At 45.8% G+C, this 27524-nt stretch overlaps 4 protein-coding genes across 9 annotated transcripts in view; 2 read left to right on the top strand and 2 right to left on the bottom strand.

Moving 5' to 3' along the window:
• Nucleotides 1–273: 273 nt before the first annotated feature.
• LOC135249779 (V-type proton ATPase subunit e 1-like) lies at nt 274–5523 on the bottom strand. Of its 4 annotated transcripts, none has more exons than XM_064325329.1 (4): nt 5248–5523; nt 3999–4046; nt 2007–2132; nt 274–741 (listed from the first exon to the last, which is right to left on the bottom strand). In XM_064325329.1, the coding sequence occupies exons 1-3, from the start codon at nt 5349–5351 to the stop codon at nt 2039–2041; spliced, it is 246 nt and encodes an 81-aa protein (XP_064181399.1). In that variant the 5' UTR covers nt 5352–5523; the 3' UTR covers nt 274–741; nt 2007–2038. The 4 variants fall into 4 exon arrangements, with proteins under 4 accessions (XP_064181399.1, XP_064181401.1, XP_064181398.1 ...); XM_064325331.1 differs by having other exon boundaries at nt 274–735; XM_064325328.1 differs by having other exon boundaries at nt 2011–2132; nt 5248–5522.
• A 701-nt stretch (nt 5524–6224) lies between these two features.
• On the bottom strand, nt 6225–10098 carry rpl26 (ribosomal protein L26). Its single transcript, XM_064325327.1, has 4 exons — nt 9978–10098; nt 8782–8954; nt 8397–8537; nt 6225–6393 (listed from the first exon to the last, which is right to left on the bottom strand). Exons 2-4 carry the CDS (start codon nt 8947–8949, stop codon nt 6265–6267), a joined length of 438 nt encoding a protein of 145 aa, XP_064181397.1. The 5' UTR covers nt 8950–8954; nt 9978–10098; the 3' UTR covers nt 6225–6264.
• LOC135249777 (interleukin-17B-like) lies at nt 9002–13946 on the top strand. 2 transcript variants are annotated; one of them, XM_064325326.1, is made up of 3 exons: nt 9002–9452; nt 12513–12862; nt 13170–13946. In XM_064325326.1, the coding sequence occupies exons 2-3, from the start codon at nt 12528–12530 to the stop codon at nt 13417–13419; spliced, it is 585 nt and encodes a 194-aa protein (XP_064181396.1). In that variant the 5' UTR covers nt 9002–9452; nt 12513–12527; the 3' UTR covers nt 13420–13946. The 2 variants fall into 2 exon arrangements, with proteins under 2 accessions (XP_064181396.1, XP_064181395.1); XM_064325325.1 differs by lacking the exon at nt 9002–9452 and adding an exon at nt 11735–12142.
• A 5650-nt stretch (nt 13947–19596) lies between these two features.
• LOC135249774 (serine/threonine-protein phosphatase 2A 55 kDa regulatory subunit B beta isoform) overlaps nt 19597–27524 on the top strand; it is a 58768-nt gene continuing 50840 nt past the window's right edge. Inside the window, exons 1-2 of one of the 2 annotated variants that reach the window (XM_064325316.1) lie at nt 19597–19717; nt 19821–19898. In XM_064325316.1, coding sequence (XP_064181386.1) covers nt 19708–19717; nt 19821–19898 — 88 coding nt within the window. In that variant the 5' untranslated portion in view covers nt 19597–19707. Of the gene's footprint in view, nt 19718–19820; nt 19899–26566; nt 27081–27524 lie in introns of those variants that run through there. The other variant, XM_064325318.1, reaches the window with a different exon arrangement.

Genomic DNA, 27524 nt, shown 5'->3' with positions numbered 1-27524 from the left:
ACCCTAAAACCAGAGAGATGTTTATCCATGTGACGGTCAACACAGAAACCTGCGCTGAAGAGGACTCACGGGTTGAAACATTAAGCAGCATCGCATATGTTCAAAAAGCAATATTGTGATTTACTTAAGTCAGAACCTTTTAAAAATGTGCAGATGTATGCCCATGATGACCGTCATTTCAGTCATTTAACTTAATCACTGTCCCTTATACAATCTGCAATTAAACGCGAAATGCTCTCCCGCTCTTAAATGAAAAATTAATAGGAGCAAACATTCTCCTTTAACAATCGTTTAATCTTGGCTTTTGCAGAAATACAAATTCATCACACAGACACAACCGTAAGGACACGGTGAAAATAAGGAACACGTCTTAACTGAAATAAATATTTAAACTTCGTCCGGTCGGTCTGTTTGAGCGGTGTGCACTCATGGTAAAAGTTTATTAAAATGTTTTCGCTTTTCTTTTTTTTTTTTTAAGCGTGCCAGTCAACTGAGAAGAGACAGAGTCACACAGCAAACAGGCCCAGAGACGGGCAGAATTTACATGAGCTAATCTTGTACATCTCAAGTGGAATTCTTCCCAAATCCTTTTTGGATTTAAGTTGAGCAAATTGCTACTGGAGGCATTGTGCTTCTCTCCTGAACAGAGGGGATCACACAGCTCCCCGGCCAAGGCGCGGGGTTTAAAAGGAATGTTCCGTTTCTATGGAAGGGATTCTGAAGACAGCCAAGCCTCTTGTTCTGCAAAAAAAAAAGAAAAAAAAAAAAGAGGAGAAGTGAAATTTAATTTTGCCTGGAGCACGGGGCTCGTTTCCTGTCGCAGCTGGGAGCAGGGCTGGTCCTGTCCTGAGACGGGTCCATTCTAAGTAGTTTTAAAAAATTTTTTTGTAAAAAGCGATGTGCCCTACTGCCTGCAGCCAGGGCATCTCCCTCCTCCCCAGGGCATCTCCCTCCTCCCCAGGGCATCTCCCTCCTCCCCAGGGCATCTCCCTCCCCTCCAGGGCATCTCCCTCCCCTCCAGGGCACCTCCCTCCCCTCCAGGGCACCTCCCTCCCCTCCAGGGCACCTCCCTCCCCTCCAGGGCACCTCCCTCCCCTCCAGGGCATCTCCCTCCTCCCCAGGGCATCTCCCTCCCCTCCAGGGCACCTCTTTCCTCCCCAGGGCATCTCTCTCCCCTCCCCAGGGCCCCGCTCTCCTCCGGGGCACCTCTCTCCTCCCCGGGGCACCTCCCTCCTCCGCAGGGCACCACTCTCCTCCCCGGGGCATCTCCCTCCCCTCCAGGGCATCTCCCTCCCCTCCGGGGCAACAGCAGGCACTGTGAGCCACAGTGAGTGAAGACCACATCCCAGAACAGAACAGCGAGCGTTACGGCTCTGTCAGCGATTTGGGGGGGCGGGGGGGTCATGTGACCTGGTTTTGGGGCCAGAAGCAAGGGCTTCTGGGACAGTCTGGAGGGCCGGTGCTCTGTCCGGCTCTGTCCATCTGCCCAGCTATGCCCTGGGCCACATGCCAGGCCTTTCACCCAATCAGAGCGGCCGTTACTCAGCAAAAGAAGAGAAGTCAATGAGCCCCAGTCCTGCATTGTGCGTCTAATCTGCTTACAATCTGCCCTTTTGTTTAAGGTCCCCCACCCCCCCCGCGCGCCCCCCCGTGCCCCCGGTTCAGGGGGTTTGTATCCCAGCCAGGCTTCTGCATTCTGCTTCCTCCGGGACAGAGAACCCCCCCCCCCCCCCGACCCGCCCGACCCTCATCTGCGCCTGGGGGAGACAGGTGGCCTCTCATTGGTCCAGACTGTGAGGGCCACGCCCCCTTATGACCAGCAGTGTGAGATTATTTGTTACAGTGGGAAGATGAAAGGGTGCCGCTCCAGGCCTTTTAAAATTCCAGTCAGGCGAGACTCCTGCCGCCGTCGCCGCGCGCCTGCACCGCGGCAACCAGAACACAACAGGGCAGAAATCAACACGTGGGCGAGAGAGCGGCGCTATTCTGGCCCGGCTCAGGGATACTCACCCGCCGGGGGGGGGGGGGGCAGCTGAGCCTAGGGCCAGTGGTACTGCAGGTACCAGATGATGTCGGTTTTCAAGGACGGTCCGAACAGCGGGTTCAGCTGAGCCAGGAAAGCGACCAGCCAGCTGTGGAGCAGAGCAGCAGAAAGCCCACAATCAACACGGCGTTACTCAACACGGCGCTACTACTCAACACGGCGCTACTCAACACGGCGCTACCCAACACAGCACTACTCAACACGGCGCTACCCAACACAGCGCTACTCAACACGGCGCTACTACTCAACACGGCGCTACTCAACACAGCGCTACTCAACACGGCGCTACTCAACACGGCACTACTCAACACGGCGCTACTACTCAACACGGCGCTACTCAACACAGCACTACCCAACACGGCGCTACTCAACACTCCGCTTTTCAATACAACACTACTCAACGCGCCCCAGCTCAACATGGTGCAGCTCAACACGGCCCTACTCAACACCACTGTGACTCAGCACTCTGCAGCACTGCTGTGGGTGGATTAATCCCTCTCTTCATGACAAGGCACTGCTAATGCTAATTCCAAAGCGCTTACCCCCCCCCCCCAAACGCTGATGCACTGTTGATGATGATAATGTTAACAATGCTAGAATGTTCCAGAAATGCTAATATGGTGTTACCATTTGGCTGGGTAGCACCAACCCTGGGGATCAGAGGGACTTTTTGCCTTCAGGCTGAACTCTGTGGTCAAAACACACCCCTGATAGCTGTGCATTTCCGTGCCTGTTTATTGCGGTCATAAAAAAAATGTTATAAAAATAGGTCGAAGCTACAGTGAGGTGCACTCAAAATACATGCACAAACCACAAGTTATGAGTCGAAAAAGAAAGCAGAAAACAGACCTATGAACTGGTCTGGTTCTGAACGACAGTAACTGTTTGAAGAATAAAGAAAGGGAAATGATTTCGTCTCAGACCAGAACAAATTTAGCTTTTACCTTTGGCAAAAAGAAGTACAGTCTGTTGGCCTGTTACTGACAGTCTCTCTCTCTCACACACACGCACAGCATTCATAGCTAACTGCACACACAACCAGGGTGAGGAAGAGAAGAGGTTCTAAATGTAGGTCACTCTCCTCTGCTCCTGAATAACCAGCATTGCCACATAAAGGAGCATTCTGTTTATTTACGCCGTTTCCTGAATGCAACAGCATCGCTCTCACATGAACCCGTGTCGCCTTCACACAGCAACGTGCCTGTTGAGTCCTCAAGACAATTCGCCATCACTCTTTCGGTAAGAAACCCCGTAAGACCGTAATGATGCCATGCACTCAGCGCTTACGTTCGCACGTTAATTGGTTCCGTTAAGAGGAAACCCACACACGCCTGCTAACACAAGGAAAAGTACTTGCCTGCATTAACGAGAAAACCAAGGCATAAGGAAATTTACATTTTAAGCTTTTGCTTCCCCCTAGTGTCCAGTTTATGATATAACAGTGCCAAAAAATTAAGCATGGTTGATTTGCATGGATGACCATTCAACATACCAAGAGACTTAACACTGAATTTTTACTCGGTTTCAAAGTTTAAAAAATATGTATATTCTTCTAATTAAAAAAAAAAAACTAATTTCCAATCGTTTCTGCCTGACAGGGACTGTAGGAAATCCCTACAGTCAGCCCCTCTCCTCTGACAGTTTCGCTGATGAGTCGTGTAAAAAAGTCTGTTCTGCTGCAGCTGTGGCAGCTGACCGATTCGATGTGAAATGTAATTGATTTCCACGGAGGCCAGCGCCCAGCAGTCGATGGCCATCCAGTGACCTGCGGCTGTACGCTCCCTCCGTGGCGTACGCCTCGCTTGCTAATGGAGAGCCGAGTTCGACCAGTTTCAGGCCCGACAGAGGCGAATCCACCGAGTAAAACGCAGTGAAATGTTAACTAACAGATTGCGAATGTGAACTGAAGGATGCAGGAATGTCGGAAGCACATTCTTCGGATGGCAATACTCACAACAGATAGCAGCAAACTGCCGTTAGCACCAGCATGGTAATAATGACCCTGCGAAACAGAAGGGGAAAGAGGAGTCACTTTGCACCATGAAAAACACAGTACATCAGAACAGGAGCTTATCAAAACGCCACCTATACAGGCGAATACGCTTTAATAGCCCCGTTCAATTACGATGTCCTTAACCAGTTTCCAGTCCTTGTATCTGTAAATCAATATTAAGCACGTCATTGCGTCATCGTTCTGTTTTTGGAAAAATTATAAATATTCAAGGTAGACTCATAAAAGACCAACCACCAATCACAAACCTGAATGCTGAATGATGCTACTCTATATACTATATCTAGTTATCACCAGTTGACACCTTCATGGAATCATGCATCTCTTGACTGGACAGTGACACTGTTCAGAGTCAGACTTGCTCTTACTATAAAATGGGAAATCCGATACAAACTAGAAATACAGGAAAGGGGAACTTCGATGATGCATCGTCACACTGCTATATAGGAAAAAAATTCGGTTTGCAACTCAAGTAACGTTAAACTAACAGGCAGTCGTCGTAATGAACCGAAAACGTTCTTTTTCCCCCACGCTGTTTAAGACTTCATAAATATGCAGTAAGCTAAATAACGACAATCAACAAACGAGAAGGGTCAAGCGTTTCAGGCACGCAAGCCTCCACATCACAATTACAGAACCTACCCCATAGCTACAGTAGCTAAAACTAAGTCAGATGACCTTGTATGCAGCTAGCACAAAGTTACTAATTAATTGTTTTTAGCATCTTCGCAAGTTTGCCGGCCACAGACTCTAGAACTTATACGCGAAATGTTACTGGCCAGGATGTAAATAACAGTAGTGTGGGGGTGGGGAGCACACATACGCCATAAACTACACGACTGCAATGTTTTAGTTGGTTTGATTCCATGGGCAATAAAACTGACAATAAGCTTTGTCGGAAAGGATTCGACTGCTTTGTCAAATGCGATTTAATGCTTCAATTTAATGCGATCACTTTAGTATCTGAATAGCGGGTAGCACTTAGCTAGCCAACTTGGTACACCAGAAAAGGCGAAATGAAACTAATTTGACTATGTTAGCGTTAGCTACCGCGCAAACTTAGCTAGAAGTTTCAGAATGGCAGGCAAGTGTTTACATCTGCAGAAAAAATAACTCGGAGAAAATGTAAAATGAGGACGGTAACATAATACTCCCACAAACAAACAGTCAGAAGGCTGGTCGACCAACTTACCCCCTGTTTGGTCCTTTGGGGATCAACCACGGCACAACCCCACCAATAATGCCCCAGAACACTGTCACGACTACCATGGGTATTACAAAAGAAAGACTCGCCATCGTGAGTTACTTGAAGTAGCTACAAAGTTTTATGAAGTATCTTTCTATCTGCTTTGGTCGACGTTTGCACAGCGAAGAGAGCTAAGTCAGCTAGCAAGCTGGACGGCTAACTACAGTGTGACAGAACTCCATACGCCACCAGGAAGCAAGAATCACATGACTTGTTGAAACACTGGAGTACGTCACGTGGTGATGTAAAAATTCTATTACACTGCGTCACAAAAAAACAAAATGTCACAGCTGGAATATAGGTCTTCGTCATTCTACAGGCTACCGTTAATTTCAGAGATTTCACCAGCATGAGAGGTTTAAATGTTGGACCATGCGCACTATAAAACAAACTGCATAATAGCCTTACTGTCTCGAAGACCACTGCAAATATTTCCATTGATTTCATCTTTATCAAAAACTCCCCAATTCTCAAAATTTCCTGCTAAACTGGTCATTAAGATACAGTACAAAATACTTCAAGACTTGATACGCCATCAGAAACTTTGTAGTTTCCGTGGCAATATATTAAGAGGTTATAAATTCAGCTGTTGACAAGATTTGCACTAGGCCCACCTATCAGAAGTGCGTAAACCTGGGTTAAGAAACACATGGCAAGAGCCTATGCGGTAATAAGCCAAACGTTCAGTTGAAATTCATCAGTTTACATCGCGTCATATTGGCGGTACTCAAATACATGCATCCAAAATGATGACTATGCACAAACTGCAGCTGATCATAGTGCAAAACCCCAGAACCATGAGGGAAGGAATGCTAATGGCAAACTAGCACAGCCCTCCTTCCTTGCCCACTGCAAGGAAAAGCAACCCAGAACCTCCAGCGGTAACCGCGCCGACCGAGTGAAGACGAGAGACACAGGGCGTGTGATTTTAAAGTCTTTTATTTGTTAACAAAAGGCGTGCGTTCACTCCTGCATCTTCTCGATGCTCTCCTCCTTGTATTTTCCCTTCTCCTTGCCGTCCTGTCGCGACTTGGCCTTGCGCTCCAGGATCTTCTTGCGGTCCTTGTCCAGCTTCAGCCTTGTGATCACGACCTGCGAGAGATGCAGAAACATTTTAAGTACTCCCGTCGTCAGAACCTCCCCCCCTTCAACCGATAATTTACAGTTTTTACTCGACCAGGTGAACAGGGCTCTCGAGAAAGGATCTCGGCGTTCATACCTACTGGCTGAATACCTTTGATTCCAACACACCCAGCAACAGAAGGTTAAAAAGCTTATATGCATACTGGTAATGGATGAGCTTTTGAACACACATCAACACATGGCCTTTTTATACAGGTTTACCGTCTATCAGCAGAGCTCCCCCTGCTGGCAAACTGCATGCACTGGCTTCATGTGGACATAATTCACTGTGACAGACAGCAGATCCACATATCACAACCCCATTCATTGAATGACACACACACACACACACACACACACTGAATAGACTGCAGTTTGTACTACTTGCACTATTTCTAAAATTTCCCTTCCACTGGGAGATGGGGAGAACAGCTCGTTTTCACGTCTTTGCAAGACATTTTCTTCAAATACCAGGCAAAAGCGAAATGAGCTCACAATACACCTCATCACATGGAATTTCAGACAGGAACCTAAGTCAGCAGCTTGTGCCCATGGCAACATCTCACAGCCTCCGGTCAAAACAGCGTATGGGGGGGGGGGGGGGTGGGAACGCAACTTTACAATATAAAGCTCTCAGCACCTGCCATTCCTGTAATTTAGCCATGCACATGATCAAAATATTCGGGTTAAAAACTCCAAATAACATGTTTAGATGACCAACAAGGACAGGATATCCCATCTCCTCCTTTCGGAATGTTTGCATCGAGAATATCGATCCCAAACATCCCTGGTGTGTGTTTATGTGTCAGTCAATAAAAATAAAAAAAAAGTTAAAAAAAACCCGCTCGTAGAGAAACAGGAATATGATATTGTGGGGATCTCAGAAAGCAGAAATGAGCAGTTCACTTCCAAACAAAACAGGTATGAAAGGCTGACTGCACAGGTGGCTCCAGAACACAGCCTGCGGCATCTTTCCACAGGTGAGCGGCACCTGCGCCTCAACACCACGCTTTTCAAGGAAAGAGAAAAAGGAAAAAAAAAACTACTGCCACTTCCGGCAGCAAAACGAGCCCTATAAACTCACTCTGCACTGAATCTGCGAGAGCCCTTTTCCTCCAGGTAAAGTTCGCCCAGTTTGCGATTCACGTGAACTGCAAAGGCCCGGCAATGTCACCAGGCAACACCAGTGTTTTGCTCGACAAGATGCCATTCAAATCGAGGACAGAAACGGTACACGGCAAGGGCCTGACCCGTAACTGCCAGTTTATTAGGGGGAAGTGTCTTGTCATTATTTACAATACAGACGGCTGAGGAAATAAAAAGTGCTGTTCACATTGGAGGATAAATCCCACAAAGACTCAATAAGGAGCCAACTGAAATAAAGACCATGCAAGTATGAACCTGACGTACACACGCTCACCACAGTGCTCTCAGAGAGCCGGGCCTGCACATCTCCAATAGCTGGGGAGTGATGATGACTTACGACAGTGAGTAACCTTTAGGGTAAACACTGCACAAGTGTTGTTTTAGGGACCGTGTGTAAAATCTCATTCCCCACTCGTGATGAAGACTCTTCTCCTGAATGAACACAGGAAACAGGTCCCCTTTAAGTTGCTGCTTAACACTACTGCCCTGAGCACCACTGAGGGCGCCGAACACCCAATCCTGTGCCATGCACGGCTTCCATGCCCTTTACAGGAAATGACATCACCCTTTTCCTGCATTTGTCAGTGGAAGCACAGAACTGTGAGACGAGTGTGCACGAGACCTAGAATTATGGGAATGTTGCTGCAGGTGTGAAGTGTAACAGTGCCACTGCATATGAATACGCAATGAGCAATGCAAACAGCTGGCCAATAGAGGCGGCCCCGATGCCACCTCCATCTCAGCGCTGAACACAGTGAATGGCAGTTCAATGTCCCCCTGTAATAAGTGCCGTGCGTGCCGGACGCTGGGCGGGCGGGAGGCCTTACCTTGCTGGGGTGGATCCCCACGTGCACGGTGGTTCCGTTGGCCTTCTCCCGCTGCACGCGCTCGATGTAGATGACGTACTTCTTCCTGTACACCTGCACTACCTTGCCGATCTGCTGGCCTTTGTAGTGCCCTCGGACCACCTGAGAGACAAACGCGCCACCGTCAAGGATCAATCAACCAATCAGCGGTCAGCAGCGGCCTTCGCCGCGAGCTTCCTCATCACAAACGTGCTGCGTCCGCATATCAGCCAAGAGAGCGGTGGGTTTTCACCAGAATCACAAACAATATCCCACAAATGGACGCGCTGTGAAAACTCAGATGCCCAAGACCCGGAACACGGAGACGGGAGGACGTTTCGGGCACCGGGAGGTGCAGGGGTCTCACCTGGACCTCGTCGTCCTTGCGGATGGGCATGGACCTGACGTTATACTTCTGCCGCAGCTCCTTGGAGAGCGGGGAGGACATGATCTTTCTGCGGATGTGAGAGGGGGCGTTGAAGTGCCTCTTGCGGTTCTTGCGACGGGACGACGTCACAAACGGATTCAGCTTCATGATGGCTGAGGGGGGGGGGGGAAGTGGACAGAGCAGGAGGGTTAGGGTCGCATTTACATTAGAGGAATTCAAAACACACTCCCACCGAAGGTGACTGACAGTTAACCTTCTACAACAATCACCTGTAAAGCCAGACATTTACTGAAGCACTTTTAGTGGCTTGGCTGGAGAAATTAAAAGGCAAATATCTACATGGGAACTGAACATACAACCTCAGACACCAGGTTCCTGAACCATAATGCTCAAGTGCTACTTAGGACAGCATCATGCAAGCAAACGGTTCAACAGTATAAAGAATAGAATGGGCCAATACCGTTAACTAAAGAGAATGTGATGTTTTTGCACAGTATGGCAGCTATAAAAAGGTGCAACAAATGGTTTGTCAACGAGGTTTTAAGCGACACTGTAGCCAAACGAGATTATGTTTCCATGTGATCAGCCACAGAAAACCTGACTGCTAACGTAACCTACGAACGCTTGAACACAGAACCTGGCTGAATACGGTAAAATCCACACGCATTAGCTTGCAGGCCACTTCGATATTCATACCGGTCTTTGGAAACGATCCACACCAAGGTACTCTGAACACCGCTACCAACGCGCCTAAGGTGCTGACGAACTGCCATTTTACACCGTCTAGAGTTATTTACATCGGCTAGCTTAAAAAGCGTTGGGGTTGTTCCCGCAACTGAAAAGCCCAGAATTGTAAGAGACAATATACTACGGCATAATCACCGTCGCTGAAACAATGTACTTTTATTGGTAATACAGTATTACATTTTGAAAAAGGTATTGAAAGTCCATGCTTCCACCCTGCACTTCAGTGATGTTGCCACACAGGCCGTGAGAGAACCTTGCTTGGGCGATTAATCTGATGTTTCAAAGATACACATATGTGAAATGGTGCCAGTCAAACATTAAGCAATGACTCCAGTAACGAAACCATTGTAAACAAGATGATTATTATACGACTGAAACAAGGATGGATGACGATATATTAACACTTCTTATTTGCCAGCAGATCTTACCCTGCCGATCGTTCCACAATGGCCGCCGGAAAAGAGAGTTCCAATGTACTTCCGCTCAAACTAGTCGACATCGAGTTCTCGCGAGAAGACACTGAAGTCTCACCCCTGATCATGGCGCAACTATTTAATCAGAGACGGTGAACAAAGTACCTGACTGCAGCATTGATCAAATACCTTCTGCAACAAGTGGTTTTTAACAGTAAATTTGAGATTATCTGATATAAATGGAGGCTATGCAACAAATAGTGAATTATGTCACAATAATGGAGAACTAGCAAGGGGGGCGATGTACTGAAATACTCGGACAAAATGTAACCCAATAAATAAAAGCCAATTCATTAGCCAGAACTGGCCAAAGAACTCTTTGTGAAACCTTAATCCGTCAAGCCGGTTGTACTGGAGAGTACTAACTGTGCTAACGAACGCAGAATTTTAGTTTAAAAAAAATAATTATCATTTGCCACAGGCTTCTAAAATAAAGAATGAAACCAATGTCCTTTCTAATTTTACTTCGCCGCAAGTGTACAAATCGTAGGCTATAACTTACGACGAGCCTATAGAGTATATTTTAAATATAAAGACTCAATTTAAAGTGTACACTGCAGACCAGCGTCCTTTGACATGGCTACTTGGTTCATTCACAATGCGGCAGCGTATCCGTTTAAATGTCCATTATAACCACGCCGTTGTGTACAGTGCGTTCTGCAACATTGAAAGAGCGCCACAGACTACAGTTTTATTGATTTTATTTGTGCACGATAGCAAAGTAAATCCTATGCCATTTAGCCTCCATACGCGCGTAAAATTGCAGTTGGGTAAAGCGTGCAATAACTGGACCTCTTCATTCAGAAGTTGGGCAGAAGGAGATGGCTTATCAGTTCAGATAGACAGGCTGTGCTCTAATTGAATGGGTCGCTTTGTTAAACGACTTTGTCGAGCGTTCGCTCATTGAATGTGGGCTACGAGATGTTGTGTGGCGGCATTTTCTGTGGTCACCTGCGGTTCCGAGGCAGGCTTTCTTCGGAAGTTTTAAAAGTACAGAACATGAAAAGACGCCATATCAAAGCTGTGACCCTTGAGCAGGTGCGCTTTTACAACGCTGAGTCAACAATTTCATTCGGGTACGGATCTCAAATTGAAAAGGGTGACACAGACACAAACTCAGGATGGATTATGGGGATACAACAGAAGTTCTACTTTGTGATTTTATCTGAAAGGGCGTTTCCTGAAACGTGTTTACCTCAGTGAATCGTTATTGTCTGTAGTAGCCCATATGGTGGGTTTAGATTTAACTCAAAAGGGACTATTCAAAAAGAGGAAAATGAACCTTAACCAGACAGCTATAAAATGACACAAAGACCATACTCAACAAACCGGATCCAAAGCAATTATGAGATTAAGCTTCTAGCAAACAAAGTGTAAATAAATAATATAGGTCTATACGTATTTTTATGGTCAATGGTATCTAACCACTCTCAAATAAGCACTAATAATAATAATAATAAGTTACTAATTTTGAGCCCATTTGAAAAAGTCCAAATGTGTTCTAACACTCACAATCCAACATCCACGTTTCAGCATAACAAATCGCAATATCATAACAATTGTTATGTGAATTTGATTGTAATAAAAAAAACGTCAAAATGGTTGCCATATTTCATGACATAACAATTGTACGGTTTATGATGTTATCTGCGGTAATTTGCTTTGGCTTATTGACCCAGTATGAGAATGCTCCAAGCTGTTCCTCCTGGATCAATAGGGTACGCTATAAAACAAAGCGCGAACTGTAAAAGGAAGAATAAAGACATTCATCTCGTGCAAAGTTCCCGAGACTCACTGCATGTGGAAGTTTGCTTGTCGATGCTCACGTGGTCAGTTCCATTATATTTAGTTATTTCTCCTCGTCTTTGATGCTTGGTAGCCGACAGCTGAAGATAGTTTTTATAGCAGTGTCTCGAGTGTGTGCTGTCAGACACGCACAGACGTAATCAAGTCAACATTTAATTTTCCCATATTTCGGGGGGAAAGGCTCACTCTGTGGCAATTAATCGAGAAACACTCTGCAGTCTGTTTCTATTTCACTAATTTGAAGGTCGGTAGAATACAGTTTAATTTACAGGATAATTTTCACTGTGAATATGGTCAGTTTTTGCAAACATCGGGTAAGTGCACTTTACTCAGAATTATACAACAAAGTTGATTGTTTCTATTCTTCTTCTTTTAATATTATATACTAATCATTATGAAAATATTATGATTATTCAATGATTCATAACAGTAATAATCGTAATAATGATAACCTTGGTAACTATTATTATTATTAACATTATTATTAACATTTTTATAATTATTATTGCTATTATTATTACTGCTACTACTAATACTACTCTCGTGCAGTGTTGTATTGTTGCATTAAAGGTGCACCTATTGTAAATAGGCCATTATAAATGGGCAAAGTATTTCAATATTTTTTCAAAATATTTTTCAAAATATATCTGCATAATACAATTCTATTACTTTGCTTAATTCTAGGTGTTTGTTCCACTGATGATTTACGTGATGGTAGTCCTCCTCGCGCAGACGGAACAAAAGGAAAGGCGCAAAGACGGGAAAGACGGGAAGGGCGCGAAGCGAAAGCCGGGCCGGATCAAAAACAGAATTTTGCAACAAAATTCGACTTTACAGAACAGTTCTCCCGATCCTATAATGGGAGGGGCGGATGCGGGCGACTTACAGGTGGTTTGGGAGGAGGACTTTGAGAAGAGCATTGAAGAAATGGTGAAACAAGTGAGGAATAACTCAGCGCTCTCGAAGAACAAGTGTGTGGTGGACCGGCAACTCTGGATGTCCAACAGTCGGAGTCTGTCTCCATGGTCATACAGGTGAGTCTCAGCAATATTCGAGGCCTAATGTAGTTCAACATAGAGTAATAAAACTTGAGAAACTTGAGTTAAATTCCCTCACCCTAGCGATCTCTGTTTAACCAAACGTCAACCTAATTTCCCCAATTCAACTTTCCCACTATGATCACCAAAACTGGCGTTGGTACTGTCCACTAAGTGAACATTTAAAATACAAACTGAAAGATGTAACAAATAATGAATACTATCGTTATTCCGACATGAACCGAATACGTTCACATGTATCTCGATTTGCATGTTGTCATGTTATTTTCCACCGCACATCCAGAATCAACCACGACGAGAACCGCATTCCCGTGGACATTCCGGAAGCGAAGTGCTCGTGCGTGGGATGCATTAACCCGTTCACCATGCAGGAGGACCGCACCATGACCAGCGTGCTCATCTACACCAAGATCCCCGTGCGCAGGCGCCTGTGCGACAAGCTGTCCAAGAAACCAAGGAAGAAGAAAACATGCGTGCCCCTGTACAGGACGGTGGTGGAGAGCATAGCCGTGGGTTGCACGTGCATAGTGTGACGCCTCGCTCTCATCGCCCGTCTACAGCATCGTTTTGTTTCCCATTAAGTCGTATCCCTATAAACAAATTGAGATTTGTCTGCGTCCTTCCTGTGCGTGTTTGTAAAGCCGTAATAACCTTTTTGTTGCTATATGTATTAGGCTACCACTAAAAATCACCACAAATGCATTTGATAGCCCACTGTCTTATCTACTGTAAATGTACACACAATTCCATTCTATAAGCTACACATGTTAGTGTTAGTGCTGTTTGTTGACTAAGTATTGCCTGTATATCATTATGAAACAAAGACAGACATTTTTTTAATGCTATCCATAAATAACTGTATGTAAAATGTTTCAAACAGTTAATTGCAGTTACATTCTCACTAAACTTTAAAAACAACAAAAACAACATTTCTGTTACTCTCTGTGTCTCTACAAGGTGACGTACACGTATGTGGAGTGTAGAGCACTGTGAGCTGGCTGAGAGTGATGCTGATGTAAAACATTTTGTTCCTGAGTTTAATAATAAAATATGAAGCCCACGCCATGGTTCTTCTGTTCATTTTGTGGATCGGCACCGAGTTTCGCTGGTGATTCATTAGGCGTCTGTCCTCACACAGTTAAAAATGGTGATTCATCTTTACACAGGCATGCAAAATCACCTCAACCACAAAAAAAACACCTTCTTTGCTAGAACAAAAAACAAATTCAGTGTATCAATTCAATGAAGTATAGGATATAATAATATTGTATTCGATTTTAATAATCCATAATCAAAGCTTTTTCTGCACAGAAAGTTGGTTGTCTAAGCAAATTTGCCAGGTTTAAACTTCTGGATCACCAGATCCCACATAAGTTAAAGAAGGGTCACGTTAAAAAAAAAAAAAAAAGGTTTTATAATTTGAAATATTTATCCAAATCTATACACTGTAAACATTTCAAAGTGGCTTTACTTAAAAACAAATCTTGAGTTGGGTGAACAACGGATCTGCAGCTCTTCATACTTATTCTGTATGAACTGCATGAAGAAGTATGAAGAACTGAAGACCTGGTGTTCACCAAGCCCAAGATTTTAAGGCAGCCAGGTTACTTATTATTCTAAGTACAGTGTGTATATATATCCCCCCCATTGGAAACCCAGGCTGTAGTGCATTCTCTCTCCCTTTGAACCCTGTGACTCCGCCCTGTGATGTCACAGCTCTCCCGCCCTGCCGCGGTCGTCTTGTTTGCTTAGCACAGTTCCGCGCACACTGCTCTTCTCTTAGCTGAGCCGCCGTAGCTGCTAGCCTAGCCAGCCAGCATTCAGGCTCCACAGCGTGTCATTCTGGGCTAGCCCTAGGGCTTCGGTGGCCCTCGACAAGAATATCATTGTGGCCCCAAAGTGCTCCAACATAAAAAAAAAAAACTTTAAACTTAGAATTGTGTGCCCCAGGGATGGTTGTGGCCCTAAATGACTAGGTGGTAATGGCGGTTATGGCAGTGGCCAGCTCTGACATGGGTGCTAGAATAGTCGGGGTCCGTCACATTGAACAGAGGATGAGGAGAGGGTGTCTCATCTTGAACATGTCCAGCGGCTGCCAGGTGATTCCTGCTCCTGTGACTGTCAGAGGTCATCGCTGACACCAATAAGGCCGAGTCTACCAGCCCTGCCAAGGTTCAGCCTTTAGCCTTTAGCACGTAGCTTTAGCAGGCAGTACGCTGGCACGCGGCAAGAGCTCCATACTTTGCTTTAGCGCTAACGGGCTAATAGCCACAACCTCCCAGGGATTCTTCTGACTGGACAGAGCTGAGCTGAGTGGAAGAGGTTAGCATGTTAGCATACTCCAGTGCACCCATCTTTGCCACTCTAGAGTAGTTCTCCCGATAAACAACTTCTGTTATTTAGCAGCATTTATCCCTTCTCATGTCAGACTGTTCTCCAGAATATAACTTAATACTGGAGGCCAACAGGCAGTATAAACTGCATCAAACCCATGAAACCCATTTATTATTTGTGTCCAGATGTATATTTAAAAAAAAATCGAGAAACAGACAGGAGGTCAGATTATCTCCTCTCCACCAATTTAGGTAATAAAGATCACACACAGAAGTGCCCAGTAGAGATAGTCCTATCTTTATGACGTGTTTTTATGCTGAATAATAACCGACTTTATAAGCACATCTGTTCAATTCACATGAGTACGATGAAGTTTGTGGTCTTACTTGGAACAGTAAATATAACAGGGGTGCTTTCTGAGAATTTTATGATTACCTGTCTGCCACATGGATACCATATTAAGCTTTACATTAAAGGGAAAATATTCTTGATTACAGCTTACAAATGACTCGGTGTTAATCAAATGCAGTATAATGAGGTTATTCATGTTTTTGGCATATATTTTGTGCACAACTGTGTTCTGCACAAGTATGGATCCTGGAACCCCTCACACAATTTCACCATTAGCACATTCATTTCACGATTGTTCACGCTGACTCATTCACATGTGATGTGAACACAGAAACATTACCTGAAACATTAAGAATTATTCTTGTGAAAAAAGTGTCCTTCTTAAGCTTTCAAATCTTACGTACAACAAGAGCCTTTTCAGCATCATCTTGTTATGGAGAAAAGGCCATCTCATGTGGGTCCCAATGGACAAAATCATTCTTGTATCATCATTGGGTATTTCTTTTTTAAATTGTTTTTTACATTGATTCAAATTCACATTTATATTTATTAGGTATTCATGCAAGAAGTATCACCCAAAACACATAATTTTAATGAATTATTGATAAAAGGCAAAGGCACAATATCCCGTTTTCTGCCCAACTAAATATGCATACTTTGGCAAGTTTTATTTCAAGCATCTTGTAACATGTATAATATTTCAGGTCGGGTCTTGTCAGTGAAGCCAGACAGGTATCAAAGTATCAAAAGTTCAGTGTTCTTGTTTGCTGACTACCAAGTCTCCCTTTGAAGTTCCCTTTGAAACTATGTGAGGCTGCTTTCATGTACGCAAACAAAATCAAATGAAATGGACTCTGTTCCGCTTCTGATATGAGCCCGTTCACGTGCAGCTCCACTAACACCGCGGGCTGTTCCGACGCAGGGCGTAATTCTGCACTCGAACAGTAGGTGGCGGCGTTACATTTGCGATTCCATAATGAATGCCCTGTATCAGAAAACAGCGGGTTGAGGTTTGCGCTTTAATATCGCGGCGGGGTTTTCTTCCACCACTAATTTCCACGATGCCGACGTATTTATGGCACGAGTGCGCAACAAGTCACTGAAAGGTTTGCGCTGGGTCCTTCCTCCAAGTATTTATCACAATCAAATGAAGCAGTGAACTGAAAACTTTAATCTGATGGAGGATCAGGCACAGTCTTTGACAAAGACCATCGGTCAGCGTGGTGATTCAGTCCTGTGGAATCACACTCGCATTAATCTACAGCCATTTTAATGCCCCTCTGTATACAAGAGTGAAACTAACATTCATAAGCTCTGAGGTTTTACAACCCGGCGAACGTACACGGCCTGACTTGTTCAAATGCTATAAGAAAACAGGCAAGGAAAGCTACACTATATTGTGGCAGCAGTTGGTCACACAGCTACACAACAGACAGAATTTCTACATTTTTGGGGGTTTAATTTATATCAACTGGAGAAAAACTAACGAAAGAACTCACTTTCATGGTTTTGTGAATACATCAGCAAAAGAGGGTGGACAATGACTGACAACAACAAAAACAACAACAACCACAATAATAATAATAATTATTATTTTTTCTATTAATTGTAGCAAATTGAGGATGGGCGCAGTACAGCTGCTGACCCAGTGGTTCATACAGTATTTGATGATTCATTTTTTTAAAAATTTCATTTATTTTATTACTGCTACTGCACAGTAGAAACCCCTGCGTTAAATTAACTTGTACTGAGTACATAAGGTCCTGGTCTGGGGTAGGGCCATATGTACCATGTTACAGCTGAATTAACTCTGGACATTTTACTGCTACTGTTAATACTATAGTTACTACTGCTCCTGTCTCTGTTGTTGGACAGAGTGGTTTATAGATGATATATGACCTCTCTGCATTTGACACAGCTGAGGAGCACACAGGCACAGGCAGCAGGGATCCGTCTTTCACCAGGACCAGTTCTGTTTGGGGTAGAACTGCACCTGTGAGAGATATCTGCTGTGCAGCTGTTCTGCTCATTGCAGTGTGTCTGACACCCTGCATGCGGGCCGAGGGTCTGCATCGGGTCAAACTGGATCAAACTGGATTAAACTGCACTGTGACCATTCAGACTACACTGACCAGACTGCACTGTGACCATTCAGACTATACTGACCAGACTGCACTGTGACCATTCAGACTACACTGACCAGACTGCACTGTGACTATTCAGACTACACTGACCAGACTGCACTGTGACTATTCAGACTACACTGACCAGACTGCACTGTGACCATTCAGACTACACTGACCAGACTGCACTGTGACTATTCAGACTACACTGACCAGGCTGTACTGTGACCATTCAGACTACACTGACCAGACTGCATTGTCACTATTCAGACTACACTAACCAGGCTGCACTGTGACTCTAATGAATAAAGGGACTATACTGTATTTGTATGTGTATATACTGGGGCGACATAGCTCAGGAGGTAAGACCGATTGTCTGGCCATCGGAGGGTTGCCGGTTCAAACCCCGCCCTGGGCATGTCGAAGTGTCCTTGAGCAAGACACCTAACCCCTAACCCCTAACTGCTCTGGCGAATGAGAGGCATCAATTGTAAAGCGCTTTGGATAAAAGCGCTATATAAATGCAGTCCATTTACCATTTACCATGTGTATTCATACGGTTATGTGTAAACTCTGTGTAAACATATAAACTTCATGGATAAACAATTGGGCTCAGTGAAGAGTGACTTAAGGTCGAGTGTGCCATAAACACTGAGCTTTGAGAACCGAATTCCAAGGGTTGTGTGTCTAAGCTCAGACAGTTCTTCAGTCTGGATGCTAGCGAAAGCAGAACTTCCCCAGTATTAAGTGCAGCAGTGTGGAACTGTGTCGTGATTGCATGGCAGGGGAATCATATTCTTGACAGTACGGTGGTTCTGATTGTATTATTTATTCCCTCAACTGGTGCTGTAATAAAATGAAAAAACAGTTACTTTGTTTTCTTACATGTGTTCCGTTATTTACCTCCACGTTTTCATTTAATATTCATGTTCAGAAGCAGAAGGGTTATGAAATTATTTTGCAATGAATTTAGTAAGGTGCGCTAAACAAATTCTAAAATGTACTTTCTGCAGGGTTTAGACGCCTCGTATTAGGCTGATTTATTAATGTCTGCTACATTAAAATCCACTCGAAAATGAGAATCTATACCATGACAAATTCAATGAAATATGTTTTTTAAAAAGAAGCCATACCGCTTGTCTTGGGTAACTGAAGTCAAATTGCTCCCCCTAGCGCCTATTATGATGCGTTGCAATTCTGTTTCTCCACCACACTGCACTGTGTGCTTAGAAGATTAACTCCTTAATAGCTGGTGGCCTTTAAGGTGTTCTATGTCCTGGGAAACCGTGTCCCAAGTTTTTTTTTTCTTGCTTCCTTGTGTGGTAATCTTATTACAATGTGAAAAAGAGAACGCAGCACAGAATTCTCTGAGAGTTGATTAGCACTGCCTGAAAAGACCACGGCAGAAAGTCACTTCTGACCCTATTCTAGCCAGCTCATTGAAATCTAAATAGGCTGCCAAAAATGTCATTAGGTGGGGTTCAAGTCAGCCAGAAAGTGTCATATTCAGAAGTGGGACGTAATGCATATAACGCGTTTACATTTTGCGCATTAAGCCGTCCAGTTCCACAAAAATTAAGAGCTTAAGCGTTTAGATTTACGTGGTTTTTTATATTTTTTTGCTATATATTTCTATTTCCTTCACCTGTAATTAATTCCCTCTCACTAAACGGGTCGAGGAGTGACATAATCACCGAACAATACATGTCAAGTGCGTGCAATTTTTCTAAATCGTTGTCTTTTGGACAGCCTGTCAATGCTTTAGATCAAAACCGCGTTCGGAACGCACGGAGGGCTAAATCAATCGCGGAAGGTGGGCAGACTTTATCGCGTTTTTTCCTCGCCATTTTGAAACGGCATTTAAATAGTTTAGACAGACTGACAGCATCGTTTCATATCGCCCTCCCCCTTATCAACGGAACGGAGCTGTTGGATCAAGTTGTTACTGTATCTGGTTTTGGGGGCATCACCATCAAGACGGACGCACTGGTGAGCGCTAGCAGGGAAAAAGATATGATACCTGGTACGTAAACCACATACATTTTTTCATAGTTACTATAGGTTAGATTGCGGTCCAGTTATGAAATGAGGCTGTATTTCAAAGGCTTCGGCTTGGTTCTGTGCAGGTCGCGGAGGAAACACGGAGGACACGCGCTGGTGTTTCGCGCAGGTGAAAGGTGCGGCGGAGGTAAATGTCACAGAAGGTAAGAAGTCAAATACTTGCATCACAGTCCGACCGACAACCGTTTAAGTGCTTTTTGATTAGTCTCAAGGGTTACCTTCAGTTCTATAACTGTCTCATCTCCGTGCAGTTATACATGAACAATCCGAGTGCGATGCTCAAATACACAAACCCATTTGTCAGCAATGACAAAGATAGCGTCGCTTTATGCAGTGTGCTCTGCGATGGCAGTTTGTAGTAACTATAGCCTATTTATGGCTGTGCAGTCACGACTGTTATATTTTGAAGTTGTTGGGAGGAACTGTGGAGTATATTACGATGCAGCATTGGTTGGCTTGTAACTATAGAAACCAGACTTGCGCGCCCCCCTCTTCCTTCTCAGTACCGGGTTGCATAAGTGTAGGGACGCGGCCATGGTCGAAAGCCCGTTCAAAACCGTTAGAAGAGAATAAAAAAGCAAACCCACCTGCATGCTATCAGTTCATGTGACTATATTTTAAAATAGCGTAATTTGTATTTCAGTAACAAAGTAAGACAGTTAAAAACTCAAATGAGCCATTAGCAACAACATGGTTTATGTGTTCATTATTTCAGAAATTCAACCTATATGTGTCCTTGAAAAAAGCTAATTTAAGTTATTTTGAGATGGACCCTTAAGATCGTGTACATGGTGTGAAAATGGTCTTTGAGTGTTCATAGTTTTGTTAAAGCTGCAAAGACATTTGGCATTAATTTAGATTTGTTTGTTGTTTGCTTGACACCCCTGAAATGCATGAAGTGTGTTAGTGTAAGATGGTGCGGGACAACGGTAGCAAGTCATCTGAAATAACGTTATACAAATTACCAGAATATACTAAGGTGTCGTAGAGGCAATTATGTTTTGAAAATATTTTCATATAGTGAATGATTGTGTGTGTGTGCGCGCGCGTGTGTGGGAACATGTGAGTATTGATGACTGATTATCACGCACCCTTTTCCGGATGACATACACGCAGTACATAGCCATTGTTTTATCATATTTGGATATGCAACCTGTTGTTTTGCATTATGAGCTCAGCTGAACTACTACTGTTACCCCAACTGAACATGTTGGGTTATAAAATGTATGATTTTGTTGTGTTCTTGACATATGTCTACCCGCTAAGCAAATATTGCCCGTAATTTTATACCAGCATATTTTTTTCTCTCCTCAATTCTGAAAACAAACGTGATTTAAGAATTGTTGTAAACGAAAAGCTGCAGGAGACCGTAGTTCTTCAAAGAGCCGCCTACGGTAAGTACTGCAGCCCACTGCCTCGAGCTTGTCGTAGCCTCGCGGCGCGTATTAGCGCTTCACGCCGAAGCGCGAGTCTCTGCTGTTCTCCATTGAAAATCAAGCTGTTACCATGGTGATCTGAATTGATCAAGTCATCAGAGAGAGGCTCCGTCTATCCTTCTCGTTTCAAGCAGCGGCTGCACAGCACACCCCGAAACTCGGAAAAGTGAATGGATGTAATCACTGAACACTGTTATTAGCCGCCGCTATGAATAAACGCGCGGTGACGCACCCATCGAGGCCACTGTCGCGGAAGATTTTTTCCCCGCGCGCTTTACGGTGACTGCTCGGGTCGGATCAGGCGGCACATCGCGTTGTGTTAAAGGGCAACTTTTCTGGAGACACAGGGGGGGGGGTGTTTCCGGGGAAGGGCGGAGGAGGGCGGCTGGGCAGGATTAAGGTGGAGGCAGCAGGCAGATGCCCCAGGGGTGCCGACAGGCGTGGAAGCCCTGCAGAGATAAACTTTGAGCAGCTGCCACGGCGCCCGTCAGTGACGGGTGTCGGTGTAGCGTAACGGTTGTGGAGCTGGACTCGAAACAAGGTTGTAGGTTTGATTCCCAGGTGGGACTCTGCACCCATTACACTTGGGAGTGTCCAATCCTGTCGAAAAAGGGCTGGTGTGGGTACAGGTTTATGTTTTAACCCAGCACTAAGGCACATGGTCTTCATTGAACACCATGATTAGTAAAACAGTTGAATCAAGTGTCGTAGTGCTGGGATAAAACAAAAACCTGCACCCACACACTGGCCCTTTCCGGATAAGATTAGACACCCCCGCATTTCATCCTTGAGCAAGGTACTGAACCTGAGTTGCTTCAGAAGACATCCAGCTGTGTAAACGGACTAAATATAAAAGACTGTGAGCTGTGTAAGAATGTCTGCAAAATGCCTGAAGTGAGATGTGCCTGGACTGGAGCTCAACTGCATTCTCACGCCCACACAAACACGCTCGGCAGAAACTCAGCACATCCACAGAAACTCAGCACATCCACAGAAACTCAGTACATCCACTGAAACTCAGCACATCCACAGAAACTCAGCACACACACAGAAAATCAGCACACGCACAAAAACTCAGCACACGCACAGAAACTCAGCACATCCACAGAAACTCAGCACATCCACAGAATCTCAGCACATCCACAGAAACTCAGCACACACACAGAAAATCAGCACACGCACAAAAACTCAGCACACGCACAGAAACTCAGCACATCCACAGAAACTCAGCACATCCACAGAATCTCAGCACATCCACAGAAACTCAGCACATCCACAGAAACTCAGCACACGCACAGAAACTCAGCACATCCACAGAAACTCAGCACATGCACAGAAACTCAGCACATCCACAGAAACTCAGCACATGCACAAAAACTCAGCACATGCACAGAAACTAAGCACACGCACAGAAACTCAGCACATGCACAAAAACTCAGCACACGCACAAACCCCCCCGCCAGTGAGCCTCTAAACAGCACTCAGGATGAGCGAGAATCGGCGCAGTTTACCACACACTAAACACGCGTGTGACCTGTTCACCTTTCCGTGTGCCCCCCCCACCCCCTTTCTCTTTCTCACTGAGGGTGCTGCATCTCTGTCTGCACCTCTAAATATAGCCGCCTGTTCTGCTCATGAATATTCATGGCGGGTTTGCAGCAGCTCTTTTTAAACCGCGCGGTGTGAGGGCTGAGGACTCCCGCCTGTGACTCAGGCCCCGCGTGCGGCTGGGCGGGGGCCTCCTGGCGGAGGGGAAGCAGGGGCTTTGATAGGCTCGCCCACCGGAGAGACCGACAGATGGCACCGGCCCCCCAATAATCCCGGGGACCCTCTCATCCGTTTCCGTGGCATTAAAACCTGCTGGGTCTGGGGACAGTATCCACGGCGACGGCGACAGGACCAGGCCTGCGATTAAAGACCCAACAGGGTTTGCAACCAGAAGGGTGTGTGCTCAAGCCCTGCTTTTTTATTCCTCTTTAAAAAATATTTGCCACCCATTGCCAAGTGACAGCCAAGTTCACTACCAATTCAGGAGAGTTTAGACATCCGCAGTTCTCCTCTTAAACATGTATTGTCGCCAGCTGCTTCTTTTCAGAATCACAAACTATAGCTGAGCTCACACAGAGTGGAGTCAGAGGAAGACCTTTCATATGTGGCCAAAATTTTCAGTGCACAGGCAAGTAGTCGACCAGCAGGGGTTGCTAGATAGCGATGAAACATGGAACCCTAATGGACTGAACCCTACCCTGGGCAATCCAACTGCGAGTACTCTGTGGAGCTACAGGTCACAGCCGACACTGACACAGTCTTGGATGAGACCGTGGGGCTCATCCATGCACTACAGCGTGGTTCCTTAACCGAATGAGCCACCCAGCAGCCAAACCCTGGCTTTTATACAACCGATGCAGTACCCTTGACCAAAGTGCTAACCTGGAATTTAAAGTGTGAGGATGGTCAAAACTATAGTATAATTCCACTGAAGAAAAAAAAATGGATAAAATTGATTCTATTGGTGAAAACACAGCAATACAATCCTCACAAATTACTGATGAATTTATTGGCCCTTTATTTTGTAGAATAGTATTTCAGTGCGATCTCATGCCGATAATTAATAAGGACTGGAATTTATTTTAGCAAATATACTGCAGAGCGGGTAATGCAGAATATGGCCACAAGGTGGTGCTCTAAACAACGCTGTTATTTTCTCTGACGTACAGGAGATATACAATGAAAATTGTGCAACTGGGCAAATATTTGCTGTGTGTGAAACAGTGGCTATTAATAGATGATTACGGCAGTCTGGTGCTATTTAAATTTATACTTCCTCACCTTACCTCTGTCTCTCCGTCTCACAATCACACATCACGCTTCATGAGGCACCAGCAACCCCTGCTGGTTGCTGAAGAGCCCACAGGTCTGCCTTTTGAGTAGCGCCTGAACGGTCTTCCTCTGCCTCATGTCCGTGCAGTCGGGTGAGAGGCGATGGCCGACATCACAAGCTGTGGAGGACAGAGCTAAAGAATTAAGAAAAGTAAAATAAAGTCAAAGAGCAAAAGGGACGTACACACACAGAGGAACTGGCCTCCAGTCTGAGGGGCAGGGCACTTATGCTGCAGTGGCTCTCGACTTCTGACCAAAGGAGGACTTCGAGCACCTGCTCGGTCTCCTTTGAGTCCCGGTGAGAGAGTGAGGAGACCTCACCTCATTAAGAGTGAGGGACATCTGCTCGCTGGTAGAGGCGCTGGTCCCAAAACACCGGAGATACGCGTAAAATGTTGTGACAACCCGCCCCCACCCACCCCCACCCCCACCCCGAAATACAATACAAGTGCATACAGAAGAGGTTTACTGGAAAACAGGAACTGTAACAGTGTGTGGAATCCACAGCTGACATGGTGTAGCGGGTGTGTGGAATCCTGCGATGGTGTAGCGGGTGTGTGGAATCCTGTGTTTGACATGGTGTGGCGGGCGTGCGGAGGCCTGGCGGACTCCCAGCATGCAGCTGGGCGGCGGTCCAGGCCCGGTCCCTCCACAGGAAGCCCCCTTTTCCAGCGGAGCTTCGCGGGTGCCCACATTCAGCGGCGCCCAGAATTCATTACCGCCAACAAAAGCCCCGCCGTTAGACCGCATTTATTATTACTCTAATCTTACCGCCAACCCCGCGCTGGAATGCCGGGCCCGCGGTCACCAGGAAACAAGCGTCTTTTGTCCTTTCTTCCCCTCCGTGCCAGTTTAAAAAAAGCATTCCTTCCTTCGCTCTTTTATTTATTTATTTATTTTTTTGGAGCAGGAAACAGTGTCAGGTTCGTGGAAGGTTTGTCTCGTCGTTCGCGTCCCGGTCCTCCCACGCTGCTGTAAGCGCCTGTACCCAAACTCACGGGGGAAATAAACGAGGGACAGGACGGGAAAAGAGATTTAAATTAAAGCCATGGGAACAGAAAGGGCATCCAGATCTGGCAGGGGGGGGCAGGAGGAGTCAGGAGGAGTCAGGAGGAGGCGCAGAGCCCCTCCCTCAGAGCCTCAGAGTTTCCACAGCGCTGCCGGATTCACCGGCACTCCCGCCTGCCGGAGCGGCACCAGACCGGATCTGAATAAGCCTCTGGTTTCACAAAGCATGCTGGGAATCCGTCTCGTAACAGGGCAGCCCTTCATATCGATCATTTCAGCTGCTGATTGACAGGTCCCCTCTGTCCCATTCCCTTAAAAGTGTCTGCAGGCCCAACCCCCCCTATTTCACTCTGAATGAGCCCGGGACCCCAGATAATGTTATCTTACTCAGCCAACTTTCAGTACAAGACCCTCGTTTGTATTTTAATGATATATATATACTCCCAGGGTCTCCAGGAAACCACCTTGAACTATTTTAGAGATTCTTAAATAAATGTTTACTACAGTTTGGACTGATGCCTTTAAATTCCCGATTTTTGTTCTGCTGCAGAATGGATGTTTCCACACCTGGACCCTGTTTCAGGAAACAGGATTGCTCTGAGTTAGCTGGATAACTGCACTGAGTAAAACCAGGAGCCCACCAAAATCTGAAACATGGACTGAAGTTAAAGAGCTGTTCCAGGGATTTACTCAGTGCAGTTATCCGGCCAACTCAGTGACCCTGCTTTGTGACCCAGGCCCCCGTCCCGGGGAGGGCATGTTTGTTTTTGAGTGCCAGACGAACCCCTGCTGTGCACTGTTTATGATGGAAGGCAGCTGATTTAGGTGGGGATTCGGGTTTCCTTGTTTTTGCTGTTTGTGCTGACGGGACAGAGTGCCACTCTATCCTCGCCTCCCCTGTCCTGCTGATGAGATGTTTTATTGATCTGGAGCACAACTCAGGCGAATACAGGCCACACTGTGATGACACAATATTCCAGCGCGAACAAACAACGTTATGGCCGCTGTTCTGTGTGATCACCGTGACAACAAAATAATTAAAGGGACTCTGTGGAGGATTCAAAGTCTAGAGTGTGTGAGAAGGACAATTAGACACAAGAAAGTATGCACAAGATTTAAAAAATATATATCCAAAATGTTTCATTTCAGAATCCTGTCTGCAAAACCTCACTGCAGTCCTCTTTTAGAAGTACAGATAAGCTTTCCTTGGTTGAAGCTAACTTTTGTGCTCTAAAACTAAACAAAACCATAACAACAGCTATTATTATTATTGGTGTTGTTCTTATCTTAAGTGAAAGATTTCAGATTATATATTATGCGCAATAACTATTGGTGCGTATAATCTAAAAAAAAATGATTTACTGATATGTGTACATGCGCGAACGTACAGACAGGGACGGAGGGAGGGGTCGGGGGATGGGACGGGCGGCGGTGGGTCGGGAGGGAACCAGTATTTACTGGGACAGCAAACTTCCACACAGCGGGGACAGAAACCGCGATAGCCGCTCGACTGACGAAAGCAACGCAGCCGACGGCACAACAGACACGGTCCGGGCAAAATAGAACCCTCCTCTCCCCCCTTCCTCCGTCGCCCCCTCCCCTCTGAATCCTGGAGGGGGGAAAAAATGCACAACCTCTCGTCCAGCTGGCAGCAGGGGAAGGAACCATGGTGAAGGAGGGAACAGCCTCGCGCGGAGACCTCTCCTCTCCCTTCGCCTCGCCCGCAGCAGAAGACGGATTGACGCGCTGAGTAAAGAAAGTAATGCCGCTTTAGCTCTCGGGGGGAAAAAAACGGGGAGCTCACCCACTCCGCGTTTCTGCGCCGCTGCCGGTGTCATCGGCAGCTTGGAATGTGGGGCTAAACACGAAGGCGCCAACCGAAAACGAAAAAGGAAAAAAAAAAAAAAAAAAACGGGGAAAAAATGAAATGCTTTTCCCGTTACCTGCCTTACCTCTTCCGACCTCCGAGCACCATCCTGTCCTCCAGCTGCCACACGGAAGGTAGGGACGCGGGGGTCGCTGGGGGGGGGGGGGCTCTGTGTGTGTGGCAAGGGGGACGGCCGGGAGACGGAGTGAATGCGTGCGTGTCTTGAAGGAGAGAAGGGCGGTGGAGGATGCCCTGGATGGTGTAGAGCACAAACAGACCCGTTTAGCGGCGGCACAAAGCGTACACTTCCTCGCTTCCCGTGTTTGTTTTTTAACCAGCAGCTGAGTTCTGGGTAGGCGCGGTGGGGGTTAAAAATGATGTAAGGCTATATGGCTTGCATTGTGCTTAGGAGATTCTGGCCGGGTGACCGGGCTAAAACGCTGCAGCCCCCGTCTGTGAAACGTCAGGGTGTCAACGAGGTGCGAACGATGACGGCTGGCTCGCGCCCAAGTCTGTATGACAGATTCAATTCCATTCCAGGCAGTGGACGCCGCCCGACGTCGCGTGGAAAGTTGGGT

Source organism: Anguilla rostrata, chromosome 3 (genome assembly GCF_018555375.3).
Source record: "Anguilla rostrata isolate EN2019 chromosome 3, ASM1855537v3, whole genome shotgun sequence".
In the NCBI taxonomy this organism is placed as follows: Eukaryota; Metazoa; Chordata; class Actinopteri; order Anguilliformes; family Anguillidae; genus Anguilla; species Anguilla rostrata.
The sequence above is the reverse complement of the archived record's forward strand: the minus strand, read 5'-3'. Positions and strand labels throughout refer to the sequence as shown.

Bases quoted from the DNA above. Each gene is read 5' to 3' on its own strand.
- LOC135249779 (XM_064325329.1), bottom strand. From the start codon at position 5,351: ATGGCGAGTCTTTCTTTTGTAATACCCATGGTAGTCGTGACAGTGTTC. The intron at 4,047-5,247 runs GTAAGTTGGTCG...TCTGTTTCGCAG, and splicing joins CCCAAAGGACCAAACAGGGG to GGTCATTATTACCATGCTGG. The intron at 2,133-3,998 runs GTGAGTATTGCC...TCTGCTCCACAG, and splicing joins GCAGTTTGCTGCTATCTGTT to CTGGCTGGTCGCTTTCCTGG.
- LOC135249777 (XM_064325325.1), top strand. From the start codon at position 12,119: ATGGTCAGTTTTTGCAAACATCGG. The intron at 12,143-12,512 runs GTAAGTGCACTT...GCTTAATTCTAG, and splicing joins TCAGTTTTTGCAAACATCGG to GTGTTTGTTCCACTGATGAT. The intron at 12,863-13,169 runs GTGAGTCTCAGC...CCGCACATCCAG, and splicing joins CTGTCTCCATGGTCATACAG to AATCAACCACGACGAGAACC.
- rpl26 (XM_064325327.1), bottom strand. From the start codon at position 8,949: ATGAAGCTGAATCCGTTTGTGACGTCGTCCCGTCGCAAGAACCGCAAG. The intron at 8,538-8,781 runs GTGAGACCCCTG...TTTGTCTCTCAG, and splicing joins GCAAGGACGACGAGGTCCAG to GTGGTCCGAGGGCACTACAA. The intron at 6,394-8,396 runs GTAAGGCCTCCC...CATCTCTCGCAG, and splicing joins TGGGGATCCACCCCAGCAAG to GTCGTGATCACAAGGCTGAA.